The sequence below is a fragment of the Cariama cristata genome, unplaced genomic scaffold (assembly GCF_000690535.1).
Source record: "Cariama cristata isolate BGI_N322 unplaced genomic scaffold, ASM69053v1 scaffold5268, whole genome shotgun sequence".
Taxonomy (NCBI): domain Eukaryota; kingdom Metazoa; phylum Chordata; class Aves; order Cariamiformes; family Cariamidae; genus Cariama; species Cariama cristata.
This window is the reverse complement of record NW_009631557.1, coordinates 68,487-83,609: the sequence shown is the minus strand read 5'-3', so window position 1 is coordinate 83,609 and position 15,123 is coordinate 68,487. Positions and strand designations below refer to the sequence as shown.

Here is a 15,123-nt window from a genome sequence, read left to right as displayed (position 1 = left end):
CAAATAGTACTTTGCTGCAACTGTCTCAGTGCTTAGAAGTGATTGGAATATGCGTAAAAAAAAAAATTAGTTGTATTAACTCCATGAACCAAGATAACAATAATTGTGTCAAATTCACCTTAACCCATAGTGAAACAGGTCCAGTTAAAACCCAAGATTTTTACCACTGTGTGTAACATCGGCAAATGCCTGTCCCCGTGCCCTGGCCCCCATCCGGCACTGCTGGCCCCCCGGGTCCGCAGCCATCACGCAGCACGTCACGGCATTGGTTTGCAGGAGGGGACCTGCAGAATCCCCCAAGGAGCTGAGAACAGCAGCATTTCCATAGAGAGCCAGATAATTTTCTTCTCATTAGTTACTTTGACACAAGAAAGTTATCGCAGCACCCCAATCTGTCACCGGGCTGAGGGAATGGGAATTTGCAAAGGCAGATATGGATTTTAAATTATGGCAATAGAAAATAGTTGCTTTTCATGGAAAGCTGCAGCACAAAGGGAGAGCACATGCCCGAAGCTGGATTTCCTCAGGGGAGCAGAGCAATTCTTTTGTTGCTATCAAGGCGATACCAGAGTGTTTTCTTCCTATTTCTAGCACTCTAATATAATAAAAGGAGTTAATAGCAGCAAGCTGTAGGAGGCACTCACTGGTGAATGCTCCAAAGCACTGGGCTAAATCAGGTCCTGCGCAAGAGAGGCAGTGCGGCATTTCTTGGCGGTGTGCGGAGAGCGGAGACCCTGTGCTGCCCAGGGTCTCTGGGTTGTCAGGGGTCCCACGGCACAGCAGCATTTCACGGCATCACTCCACATGTGGTACAGACCCCGGTGACGCAGGACAGCACGTGCCACTCGCACCAGCTCTGCACCATCCCCAGCCCCGCCGAGGGGCGTACCAGCCTCGTTGCCCACCCAATGCAGGTTCCTTCCCAGGTGCAGGAAAATACCTCCTGGGGAACGGGGAAGGACCTTTCCCCCTTCCCTCCCTGTTCACCTGGGCCTGGCAACTGCCTGCAGGTTTTTGAGCGAGGCACAGACGGCAGCAACAGCACGAAGGGGCCCCTGTTGTCTCCTCCAGCCCATAAATCACGGCAGCTAACAGCCCTGCTGACGGTCAGGCTGCTGTCTCGGGCTTAACGATCAGAGGGAGCATTTTGCAGCAGCAAAGTGAAAGCCAGGCGTAATATTTATTCACTGAAAGGAAAACAGGCTGTTTCCTACTTCTAGAAGTCCCTTCTCATCAGAAGAGGCTTTTTCTCTAGATAAAGAGGGAAGCTTGATGAGCCGAGCTCTCTGCTGAGATCATTGCACCCATGAATGGAACCTGTGGCCGCTGCCGCCGCCACCTCCTCCTCCTCCTCGCTGGGGCTCTGTCTCCAGCTCTTTCCCCGAGGCTAACAGCCTGCACTCCACGAGTCAGAGACGTGTCTTACCGCAGACTTTATGGCTTGGGTTAGCTTCCAGCCAGGGAGTTCATCTGCTCTGCTCAGCTGGTGGCAAGCTGTAAGAGCACTTGGGTTGGGTTTCTTAATTGCTGAGGTCTCCTGGGATGCCATATTTTTACTGATTTACACCCTTGGAGAGAGGTGGCTCGTTTTCTGGGAGACATCTCGTATGGCTGAAACGCAGAGATCACGCTCAGGGTTACTTTACTGATCCTGGTAATTAAGAGGACATTACAAAGCCTTTCCAAAGGGAATCACAACCTTTTGGGTGATCACGTGTGAAAGTACCCTCCTGGGGGGAAAAAAAACCTCTCCAAGAGAAGAACATTGTGATAAGATTCATGGACCTTAAGGCCAGGAGACACTGTGAGATCGTCTGGTCTGGCTTGTCCATCGCATTCCTCTCTGCTGCATCCACACTGACCACATGGCGCAAGAAACACGATGTGGCACCTTCCTATGCAATGCTTCATCCACTTTTTCTGTCGGGACTTAGAATTAATCATCTTTGGTGTGCTTGTGCAGAAAGGAAGAAAATACAGAAGATTGTGCTCTGTCTCTAACTTGCTTGCCTCCAACTCCCATCTGTCAGCTGGTGTTACGCCTTTCCACCATCCTCCAGCGGTTTTTCTGTGAAGCCCAACTTTCAGCCATGTCTGTAGCCCAGGGAGTGTACAAAGCTGGCTTTTCTCTGTGCTTTCCTGAAAATGATGGATACAAAACCTGGCCAGAGTATTTCACACCTGTAATCTCTTTCCGAACTGAAGGCAAGTCACCTGCCCTGCTTGCAGCTCCTGCCATCGGTAGATTAGATCAATGCAGTGACATTTACCAATGAAACTTCATCTTACCCAAGAATAGAACAAAGTTCAATTTACCTCCCCCCTCTTTTTTTTCTTTTTAAATTATTTGATCCCCATTACACAGGCTGTAATCACTTATTTGAACAGGCCAATTATCCCACCACAGCTCAGTAATACTAATTACATTACAGTTCTCAGTGATGGAAGTTGCCAAGCTCTCCTGCTCATTAGCCAGGCTTCCTCCACTGATACAGCAGCAGGTTTTAAATTTCTTCTCTTCACATTTGTCAAGTTGGCTTCTATTTGTTCCTAATTAGAGCTTGGCTCTTCCAGTGCTACTTAAAGCCCTTCTACCTGCTCCAGTTTGGATCCAGCCAAAACAATTAGCACCCCTCACCACACCATGGCCTCCTCACCATGTTTTGCAGCCCACCATTCCACAAATCCCAAGCCTTTAAAATCGTATCAGTTATACAATAGTCAAGGTGTTACCTCCATTTTCTTCTTTACCACCTGCAAGGTGAACACTTGGATTTTTCATTTCTTTAGCTTTTTTTCCCTCAGATCCTCCTTTGTATCATGCTACCCCCTGATACTGATCCCAAGGAACCCGAGAACTGAACCTCTAAACCCACCCACTTAGAAGAAGTCAAAGGGAACTACGATGTGGACAGCAACACAAGGCCCCAAGCCTTTCCTCCTGCCAACTGTCCTACCAGTGCACGCTAGTAGAGAGTCTCCCTCTTTAGAGGACCTTTCTTAATCCCAAAATGTGTTTCTGCAGTCACCTTCCTTAACTTCACCAGTGACCATCACCTGCTGCTTTTTGCATGTGGCTTTAATTTCCTGCCCTGGCCCTTTTGCTAGGTCGCTCTTCCTTCACCCCCCAGAGACTCCTCCTCCTGAGCCCTTAAAGAAGGGTAAGGCCAGTTCCCTGCCTCTGAGAATGAAGTAGATCTGATGATGGCCAAGCAAATCCTGCTGTGCTATTTAGGGTCACTCCACGTCTGGGTGGAGCTGGGAAGGGAGGTCAGCATTAACTGTTTCCACAGAAGTGGTCTCACTTGGTATTTAGGTGTCTTCTGGCTAAATCCAGGAGAGGACTCAGCTGTTTTCACATTAAGTAATGCTACATAGCCAGAAACTACCTGGCTCCTTGATGCCTGATGTTGAAGTGAAATTCAGATTTAAGAGTTAGGTTCTTCTACTCCCTCTATGATTACTGGAGCAAGCAAGAGGTCTTTGAATGAGTGCCCAAACAAGACAAATGCAGTCATTGAAGCCGATCTGTCAATAAGAAATGTTGACTTGAGTTTTCCAGCTGAAACTTAGTGGCTTCAGGAGCTTGGATGCTTCAGCCAGGGCTGGCAGATTTGACTTGTGCAGCTTCCACACTCAGAGCTCTCCTGAAATCCAAGGGTATGATATAGTCCTTGTGGGTTTAAACCCCCATTCATCTCTTTCAAAGGTACAGCTGCTTACCTCAAAATTATTTTGTAGGGTTCAAGTGCATGGATAGGTTTTAGGAGGCCTGGTTGTACAGCCCTTCAGACTGCTCACCTGCTCCAAATTCTTCCTGCCCTTCTCAGCAACGTTCCCCAATGCCCAGCTCAACATCTCAGTTGGATCTGGACACTTTCTAGCCCTCTCCTGGAAGCTGCATCACCATGAAGGAAATGATGTAAGGCTCACAAAGCTGCGGATCAATTACCCGTGGTGGAACCTGGCACTGGCACTAGTTACCAAAGCTTTCACTTTGAGGGCAAAATGAAGTCTTTGGTCACCTTCCCCAGCTGGTAGTAGCAGATTTCTGCTGCTGTGGCGGGACTGGTTTTCTTCCAGCCGTCACCAGGAGCACTTGCAGAATCCACTTGAAGCTTTAGCAACCCAACAGGCTTGCTTCGCATAGCGGCACTGGTCTCGCTGCCTGGCCTCCACAACACCATGTTCCCCTTGGTTGGCCTCCAAATAGCTCTTCCACACATCCCAGCCTGTCGCCCTCTCTCCTCAGCAGCCAAGTCGGTCTCCCGTGGCCCAAGTACAACAAACACCGAGGTCGTCTGCTGGGACGGCTGTGAGAATCCTTCCTCGCTCAGCCTCGCGGGAGCTGAGGGTCGCTTCGCAGTCCTTCCCATGGCCTCCTGGCTTTTCCCTCTGTGCTCGCTGTCACCGTCTCTGCCTGCTCCTCCTGAAATTCTCACCACCGCGCTGCCTCCCTGCCCCGCGATCCTGGCTGCCTCCCCTCGCCTGTCTCGCTACACAACAGGCAGCTCGCTAATGGGGCCTCAGCAAACCCCACTCTTGATTTCACACCCCACTGCTCCTCCTTTGGGAAGGAAACATGCCCGTTTTTCTTTTCTTCCGTTTTGCCCCCCACCTCTGTTTCTGTCTGAGTCTTACTCCTCCCTGTCAAATTCACAGGCTCGGCTTTCAGCTCTGTTCCTCCCTTCCTTGCCTGCTTTTACCCTGTGCCGTGTCCATCCCCCTTGTCCGACCCCACTTCCCCACACCTCTTCTAGTGAGCAATTTGAGTCTAGCTGCCTTGGAGGCTATTTATTTTAATAGGTATATCCCTTAGTACACTGGTTTAATATACCTGCTTATCTCTTCTCCCAGAGATCATTTTTTACATTGTAAATTAAATAGGGAAAGTCAAAAGCCAAAGGAATAGATTTATTTTTCAATGCTCTCAGTGGAAGGCCCCTGCAAAGGTACCTTTCACAGCACATATATAATTGCATAGATGATTAGCGAAACAGCTGGGGCAGTGGAAGAGACGTAAGGCTGCCATAATTTGTCAAGGTTAGTTTACCAGTATGGCTGAAAATCATGCAACTGCTGTTCTACAAAAGCCTGTCCTGCAAACCAATAAATTTTCTTACCAGTTCGTTGGCTGCCGTGCACTTTTTTTTGTTTCCCGTTGTTTCAGAGCACCAGCAAATGCACATTTGGCTGGGAGGGGCGGGGGACAGATGCCCAGGCACATGCAATTTCTTGTTCTCGTTGTTGTGAACACAAGAGCCTGCGGGGAAACTGCACTGACTCCTCGTGGCACTGCCCTTCCTGGGAGCAATGAGGACAGGGTAGGGTCTTTGAGGTCAGTGAAGGTCTCCTGAGTCAACTGAGGCTCTTGAGTGAATGAACAGAGAAAACAACCATCTTGTGTTAAGAAATTTTTATTTGTCCTTTGGATCTGTAATGTAAGCACAGAAAATTACAAGTGGAAGAAACATCATGCCACAAAATTGCATAGAATTTTTACAAAAATGTGAATTATGCCTCTGAAACAATCATAGATTGAGGAATCGAAAAAATATGTACATGTTAACTGAAATATTTCATCCTACTTCAAAAGCAAATCATCAAGGACTAACCAATCACAGACACTATTAATACAATGTACAAGAGCAACACTGATTTCAAAGGGCAAGCAATGATGACCCTTTAGTTATCTTTCAGTGAATGTTTAGCTAATACATGAGCATTAATTAACATAATTATGAACATGTTAAATCTAAAATGTCTGGCCTTCATTAGAATTGTTAAAATTCTGTTTATACTGCCAAAACCAAGCTATTTTCAGTAGTGTAAAGATATCTGAAGTGCACGACCTAGTTTAATATAGACAGCTCTACTCTATACAGCAGAAAGTCCACGATACAGCATTTTCACACATTCAACACGGAACAAGGCAAATACATAAAAGGCACAAGACTTGCACATCATAAAGACCCCTTTTTCATTATCTTACTCTAGTTCAAGTAATATCAATATTAAATGATATCTGTTTCACTGAAATAGTTTGAACAATGCAAGATGTACAGTATTACACACTACCTTACACCTGCAGAAAGTGGCACTGTACAGATATAAAAAAATGTGAGTACAGGAAATGGTCAAATACAAACGTACTGTAAAATGACTACAGCTGATAGTATATTTAATCCAACCAGTATATTTATTTATTTTTAAATATAAATAAAAGGTTAATTGGTATTTGCCCAAGTTTCTTTGAAGACTGTGGTGAAGTCCTGGCTCCGCTGAAGTCCACGGGAACGTAGCGCTGAAATTCAAAGGAGCTAAGATTTTACCAAAACGCCTGTGCTGTACAACGGTTTCTATTATGCAATAGTCTTCAGTTTTATTGTGAACACTGCTATCGGTTTATTCTTTTAATAATTTAGACAATATGTCATTTTTACTTTATAAAATGCAGCATTACATCTTGACTCTCTACGTTTTCAATGAGCGATTAAGATTGATTTCAAAGTGCAAAACAAGGATTAACAGAGGATTCACCTTTCCTAGCATTAAGATGAAAGTCAGATTTTTGAGTTTCATGTTCACTAATTTCATCATCATAAACCAGAATAGTTTAATCCAAAATGTCATCTCCAATGTGCAATTTTTCTTTCTTTCTGCTCTAAGTTTAAAAAAGAAACATCAAAATACTGTTTGCTTTCCAAGAGCTGAACTTATATATATATATATCTACACCATTATTTAACTGAAAACTGAAGCTTGATTTGTATTTTATTGCTTAAATTTAAATAAAATAAGTTACTTTAAAGTACTAAAATCCTGAGGGAATGGAAGTAAAGTAACTTAACTGTTACGATGTATTAAAATGCCTCCCTACATAATTGACTGCTTTCTCTGATTGCTTTTTAACTCAAAGTAAGGCCCCGATCTTGCAAACGTGTATGTGAACATTATTGCCCAGAACAGTTGCACTGAGCCCAGCGGTGCGCAGGAAAATGCAAGTTTGCAGGATCAAGCCTCTTGATGCAAATCTGTGTCTTCTGAGCTAGTTTATCCTTTGCCCGAAGACGCCTCTTCACCACGCTGCTGAGGGAAAGGCCTTTAGCATTACGCATGGGCTTGGGTACAAGTAAGAATCCATCTGTAATGTTTCATAATTCCTATTTCTGTTACCATGGGAATCCAGAGAATAGCATTTCTTTACCTTTTCAAATATCCCGACTTTCACAAAGTCTGTCGTCTGATAAAGATTTCTCAAAATGTGCCGTTAACTTCTCTCATGCATATCATACAGTACACTAACTTTGATTGTTCTTATTTTAAGAAGTCAGTTAAATGGATTAATATACATTTTTCAATAACAGTGACCAGGTTTTTATATTTTGCTTTTAAATTTCAGACCTTAGTAAAACTGAACCTCAGTCTTAAAAATAATGGAAGATTCTGTTAAATTTCAAATACTGTAGTCCTAAACATTTTATAATCCTATCAAATTCAGTAAGCTTAAAATATGATACTTAAAATCAATACTTTTGAGTCTGCAAAATATATATCAAATTTATATTCTAAACCTACTTTGATTTACAGCACTAACACCACAAAAAGAATTTTATGATTCAATGACTATTTATAGCAGTATAACCCAGATGTTAGCTTTCATAAAGATTCTCTCTACTGGCGTATCCCCGAAACATTTCGTTTGGCCAAGAGACCACGCTGACTTCAAATAGAAACATGCCGTGCGTCTCTACAGACGGATGTGTGTGCACATATAGCGCTATATATATATATACACAAACATATATGCACTCACACAGTGTAACAAACACAGATGTACACAGACACCGACAATCTCCAGGCAGAGTTCTTCTCTTTGTTCTCCTCTTGTCCCCACAGTTCCAAGAATTTTCAGCAGCAAATATATTTCTTTCTGTGTGATAAACATAATATCAAGACAGCAAGCCACCAGTGCTTGCAAAGCTAAAAAGGATTAAATGTTTCAGTGCAAATGTAAAATGATGGTACAGCTGTCAAGGTGCAGTTAGAAAGAAGGAAACAAATATGACTTAAGTACTGTTACAATATTCTCTAGGGTCTGTATTAGTTTGGAGCACTTTGCACTGGCACTTCAAAAGGAAATCTGCACACATTTGTCTCTGTACAATACACTGGTCTTCATTAAACATTCTTAACAGTGAACATGGCCAGAAAATCACCCATTGTAAACTGGCCAAAAAAAAAAAAAAGAAAAAAAAAAGAGAGGAGAGGATGGTTAACATATTAATTTTCCCATTACAACTGCACTAAGCTTTAGAATAATAATAAGACGAAGAATGAGAATGAAGACCTTTGCACAATACTTTCTCTAAAATGTTCCTTTTGGGAAATGTGCACTTGAATGCCTCTGCCCCCCGAAGCGCTTCAGCAGCAGCTCACATTGGGAGAGCGGGGACAGGCAGCTGGGGAGCGGTGCGCCCTCGCGCACTGATTGTTTCTTGGGCAGTTAAAAAGTAGTATCAAACACTTTTTCTGGATTATCTTCTTCCACTTCCTCTTCACTTTGCAGAGGTTTATGATTTGATTTTCCACCGTCAGATGCCAGGGAAGAGGGGGCAGAACTGTGGTCTCCATCTTCGTTGATTTTCCCTTTCATGGCTTCCTGTACAAACTCCAGGATTTCCAAAGGCAGTCTTTTGAATTTGTCTTGATATTCCTGATCAAGTTCCACCTGCAACTACAACAAAAGAGACAAGCTGTCTTCAGGTGTATCTAACGCGACCAGTGCTACAGTATGGGGAAAGTACCACACGAGGCAGGGGGGAAACTCATAATGCATTTTTTCATGAGTCAAGAATATCTTCATTCCTTTTTCGTATCAGTGCCACACATCCAATACGCCTGTTGACTTCCATGCAGTCATCGCAAAGCTGAAGGAACGTGCAGTCATTTGTGCGTAAGGCTGGTTTTGGGTACCATCCTAGTGTACCCAAATCCTTAAAATATACATGGATTTAACTGTATTGGTGTCCATACTCCCACTGGCTTTCACAAGACCCAATTCAAGTGCAGTATGGATCACAGGTAAGCCTTTGAAAGAGCAAGGCCTTTATTAAGCTTCAGGTAGCTAATCACATATTAATCGCACCACAAACATTGCTCTGAGAACAATATAACAACTTTTGCCAGATTTCTTGGGTTGGACAAACCATTAGGAAAAAGTCAGTTGTCAAAGGGAGTCAAAGATGGAGGAAAAAAAAGTTTAAATGACATTTCTTAGGGCTAGATCATGGAAAGTCACATTATCTGATTAATGCAGTATGTGTCTTGGACATTACCGGGGAAAAAATGTCATATCTTCAACAGGATGCAAAAGGCATGCAGAAAGAAATATGGCTATTAGTCTTCAGGAAGCTGTGGCTCCTTTCCCAGTATTTATTTGTATAGCCTTTGTTTTTAGTGCCCATATTAGGATCTGCATGATCCATTATTTAAAAAACATTAATGTGTATGAAGGTTTCAACTGAAGACAAAGCCAATTTTTTCATCATGACCAATGTGAGCACGGCAGGAAGCAAAAGGGGTGAGTTCCAAAGCCAGACCCACTCTGTCTGTCCGTCCATCCATCCATCCATCCATCGACCCACCCACCTTCTTGAAAAGAGGGAATCAGGTTCTGCTAACCGTAGCTGCAGCAGTTTTGCAATAGTTTCTTAGGCAATTGTATTTTGAGTTATACTTTTTTCCAGGATGCATAAAGGTGCTATGGATTCTGATCCTTTGGCTCTTGAGTCTATCCTATCTAGTTTCAAGTCTCCTTTACCCCGTTGCAGTGCCTCTCAATAGATAATACAAATTTTCACTTGAACATTGGGACCCATACTAGTCTTACCATCCTTGACCTGTCCATTGCATGTGACTTTACCACTACCTCTCCCTCTGAGCCCTTCCAATCCCATTCCCCATGCTTCTGTCCTGATTTTCATCCTGCATCTCTGACTTTGTTTTTGTGAGACTTCTTCTCCTTTCTCCTGATGTGCAAATCAACGTCCTTAGCTCACCTGGTCTAGTTCTACATTCCTTAATTAGACACATTTTGCAGCTTTTCTTCCTCAAGATCTAAGATCTGGCCTTTTCTTCTTGGTTCCCCTGCTAAAGCTCCCTTCCTGCCTTGTTTCTGGCAATTTTCCTGCTCTTCTAGCCTCAGTTTCCCACCTCAGTGTCACAGTGCTGATAAACACTGAGCCTAAGGCACAAACGGTTCCATTAAATACACCCTGCCTCTAAAATATGTATCTGTATCAACTGGTAGACAGTCACTACCTTAACACCCTTCTTTCATGCAGTACCCTTCTTTTTTTCCCTGAACTTCCTTTGTTTTCTGCCTTTATGTCTAGATACAAATTTTTGAACGGATCCTCCTTTTGTCTCCATTTTGATAACACTTCCAAGAGTACACATATTATCAGAGGAACAGTGCCGTAGCATTGTTGGCAGGAAAAGCCCCCAACCGATGCTGATCATCTCTCACTGCCCAGCTCACCGTCGGGGCCCTGCAGCCCCAGGACTCCACCCCTTCTGCCCAGTGGCCTTCTCAACCACTAAGAAGTTACATCTGCACTGGTCTCTACTTCAGAGTGATGGTAGCATGGCACTCACGTAGGTCATATTGCAAATCCAAAGATTATGTTCTAGGCAAAAGGTCTATCGTCACCGTGCAATCATGCTTTTGGTTACAGTTCACTGCTAAATACCCACACTGCTTAAAAAAAACAGAAAGGAGGGAGGGGAAGGTGAGTCCTTCTATTTATTTATGACAATTACCCAAAGATGCTATCATAGTTAGAGGGAGATTTATGCCAAATGCGGGACAAAACACTCCTTGGGTTAATCTGAAAGAGCAGCGATGGCAGAGGCAGGGCACGCCAGCAGGCTCCGAGCACGCCGTGCACCACGCACGCCAAGTGCCACCGACTTTTTCTGTTCAGGAGCGTTTGCAGCTGGGCTCTGGGCTGCCAAAGCAGATCTGCAGCAGTGTCTGAGCACCCCACAAAGCCAGTTAAAGTTCCCGCAGGGAGAGGCAGCTCTGCATACAACATTTTTTATAAATCTAGGAATTGTGGGAAAGGCTCCAGAGCACTGGAAGACAAAGCTTTATAAAACGCCATGAATTTCTTCATACAGGAGTGTCTGAGCCAGAGATGGGCTGCTGCACTTCCCTGTCTCATTGCTGTACATGGAATTACTAAATTTGTAAATTCTGGGCACCTCAGGTATAGAAGAAGGAATCTAAAATCAAAAGTCAAAGAAAGTCTCTTGGCTCTAAACTGCCTTCAGAACCTTGATTTGCTTAATTAGGTTTAAGAGGAATAGAAATATTTAAAATCCCTCAGAAACCGAACGTTATCTGAACCCAGTGCAACCATAAGCATGTTGTTAGATAGCAATTGTGTCCAATGTTCACCTCCTAAAGCCCCTCTAGTGGGTAATCACCCGTAAGTCGAGCATTTAATAGAAATGACATGAATCTGGAGCTCGCTCTCTCTCTTCAGTGTCTCCAGAGACAGTCTATATAGATATCTAATCATGAGAAGGTTGAAGTCAGTTGAGAAGGAGCAGACAGTAGACAAAGAGGGTTGATTAAAACCACAACAGTGTGTAAAAATTAGTTTTCTTTTTGATTTCAAAGGTGCTGTCAGTCCTCCCCCTTGCTCAGCTTCAGACAAGCACCTCCGAGCTCATTCCCTGACCCCCAAGCTATCACACCAGACTCCAGCTGCAATGAAGAGCACAACGGGCGAGCCTGGGCACAAGGCAGCCGTCCCACTGCCAGACCCGACCCCTCACTGAAGTCTTCCTCAGCAAGCCTGGAGCTTGCAAACCCACAACAGTCTCACAGCGCATTGGCTATGTTTCTCCTCAAGCCACCAGCCCCGGGCACAACGCTGGCAAGCAGCTCTGGGTCAAGGTTAAAGAAACAAGTTGCCTGCCTAAAACCAGCTGGCTCAAAACCCCACCTGCTTTTCTTTTAAAAGCCTCAGTAGCCTTTTATCAGACAACAATAACCATATTCTGTGGCTTTCCAGGGACATGACAGTTCATTCACTATTGGGAAGCTGCCCTCCTGTTAGCAGCAGTAGTCATACGTGTCTTTTATATGGCGTGCTGATGGCATGACAAAGTGCCACGTCAGTGTGTGTGTTTAAGTGAAAACCTCTCTGCACAACCAGCACCCCACCAGACTCCAGCCCAGCGTGGCCTTACCGTTCAGTTTGCTGTCCCCTTGGGTTACTTCCCATCACAACTCCACCTACCCCGACTTCTCTGCTTTCTAGCCACTAAACAAGGTGACCTACGCCTGCTTTTAGGATTTTGGAGCCAGACAAGGGGATATGAGACTGATGATTAAGACAGGCAGATCATTATCTGGACCGCTTTTCCCATTAACACATAACAACCTTCTTCCTTCTGTTATCTCACTATCCGCTCTCTGATAGATCCTCTGTCCTCTCTTTAACCCCCAACAAAAAGAACTTACTAATGTCACCGCCATGCAGCTTTAGTATCCCACAAGGGGTTGGACACATTATTTCTCGTTCAGGTAAATCACACTCCCATGTACTTTACTTACAGGCAACGAGTTAATACTTTAAAATTTGGAGCCATCATTAAATGCTTGCAGTGAGGTCCTTGGGGACAGGAGATGAATGCGTTAGTCACTCTTACACAACAGCGCTAGTCAAAAATATCAGCTGATACTCACATAGGTTTTACAAAAGGGATAACTATCAGTATTATTATCCCCAAATTACAGAAGAAGGAGAGAAATTAAGCTTAGGTAGAGATCAAAGCTCGGGAAGTGCCATCCTCAGCCACCTCTGGTTTGAAAGGGCTCTCCTCCGCTCCATTTATATGACCGCTTACCAAACTAGACATGCCTCAGCTCAGGCTCGGAACAGGCGGTGGACCACTGGGCCACCAAATTGTCCTGCTCAAAACAACAGCAGATATGGTGAGGCTTTGATTGCGACCATCCTGCCTCTGCTCGCTGTACCCTGCAGGACGTCCACAGGGAAGCTGCGCCGGAGGGTCATTTAGCCAGCTGTTAGGCAGTGTGGGTGACCGAGGGGCTTGGGCCCACCCTCATGCCCCAGACGAACAGTGCCGTATCCTTTGAACCTCAACTACAACCATCACAGTCCCTGTCTGTAGGGACAGAAAACGAGCGGGGCTTTACAGGAGTAAGCCCGTGCCTTAGTGAGCAGAGCTCCTGGCAGGCAGGCAGCCAGCTGCCCAGTTGATCGGCTCACATTCCCTCTCCATTCAAAGGGATCTTCGGCATCCTTGGCTACAACCGCTTTCCAAAAAGGGTCATCATTCAGAGAAAGGCCTCAGCAACCCTTCCGTGGAATATGGGAGGCAAAAATCAATATGGTCATTCAGCTTAAAGCAAGGAAAATGCACTCCGAAAAGGAAATGAATGGTATTATTAAAACTATTTATAGCATTTATACCTAGCTGTTAGTATTAAAACTACCAAAATAACATAGCATAACATAGCATTAAAATAGTGACCAGAGTGTGAAAAACTGTAACTGTGATCAATAAGATTACAAAAGCAGAAATTGTGGTTTTAGACTATCCTGATCAAGCCCCTGTAGACTTTTGCATACTTCCAATGTGATCTAATGAACTTCTGTTTCTACCAAGAACAAAAATAAAACGATCACATGAAAAATGCAACGTGCTGCCAACACAAGTTACCAGGAGGGCCAAAGTTCACATGGAGTGTTTAGGTTAAAAAAAATTAGAAAATTAAAAAATAAAATAAATACGTTAAACCCCTAAATCCTTAATTATTCCAATTTACAGTGTTTCATATTATCTTGTCCCTGAGTTTAACCTTCAAATATTGAACTCCTCTCCCTTCTCACTACCTGAAATACATCTCATCCCTCTTTCCTGCTGCAGAACCTTTTTTTTTTTTTTTCAGGATTGTTTTAAGAAAACTGTGGAAAAGCAAACAAGCTGGGCTAATGAGGTATAAGAATCTAATAATGAGCTACCATAAGTTTCAGATGCAGAGCAAAGTTAAGAAAAGTTTTGCAGTAGCTCAAGCCATAGGAAGTAGGTATCTGCACAAACATAAATATTTGTCAATCGCATCCAGGACCTCACGCGTGAGGAGCAAAACCTTCCTGAGTCTATTAAAAACAACCAGCGGACTAAAAGGCGACCCTGTCACACACAGAGGAAATTTGGGAATGCCTCCGTGGGCTGGCGCTGCTGCCAGCGTCTTGTGAAAGTCTACTGCATCTACTCTACAGCCACCCGCCATGGCTTGAAGGCAAGAGGTGGATACACAGCCGGTCGATACGCAGCTCCGCTTCCATCTGACCTCCTCCCCCTCACTTTGGCAGCCCAAGGAAAGGGAAATTGTGGGGGAAAACACGTCCAACCCATCTCCCTTCCTGCCACAGCAACACCTTTGAAGCTGTTAATGTGAACACTGCTGCTCCTTCCCGTTGTACCTTAAAAGTGGCATTTCAGAAGTTAGTAATGAAAGCGGTTTCAAAACCATTTTCCCCTCTCTTCCTTCCCCACACAGCTTGAGATACCGCATGCTTGGCCTGCACAGCGATGTGACCTCCTAGCTCCATTCTCCTGATGTAAGATCCCATGCCAGAGGCAGTTATCTGATGCAAAACCAACCCACTTCCACACAGACTAGGATTCACTCCAGCTCACATTTTTTTAAAATATATTTGCAACTCAAAAATAATGGAAAGGTCACTACTTAAAAAGCACCTGAAGAATTAATCTTCAAGCAAAAATGTTTTGAGAACGTTATGTGTGAAATACAACTAGTTACACATTTTGGTGAAAAAACCCCACCAAAATGCAATTTTGTTGAATCAAAAACATTCATTACGGCCATATTTGTTTTGATAAAGTTCTTCTGCAAAAATTTGATAGGACTCCAAATAAACTTTTTTAAGTCTCAGATTTTCCATTGCACTTGCACTTTTTCTGTAAGGCCGGTTTTTTGAATTTTGTGCTGCTTTTCTCTCTCCTTTTAAATCTATCTTATTTTGCATTATTCATAAATACTTTGCTTCCCTG

At 44.0% G+C, this 15,123-nt stretch overlaps 1 protein-coding gene across 1 annotated transcript in view; it reads right to left on the bottom strand.

The window, feature by feature from the left end:
* Positions 1-8,506: 8,506 nt before the first annotated feature.
* LOC104166156 (1-phosphatidylinositol 4,5-bisphosphate phosphodiesterase beta-1-like) overlaps positions 8,507-15,123 on the bottom strand; it is a gene marked incomplete at its 5' end in the record, with an annotated part of 70,618 nt that continues 64,001 nt past the window's right edge. Inside the window, one exon of the mRNA XM_009705999.1 lies at positions 8,507-8,737. Within this exon, the coding sequence (XP_009704301.1) occupies positions 8,507-8,737 (231 nt within the window). The remainder of the gene's footprint in view (positions 8,738-15,123) is intronic.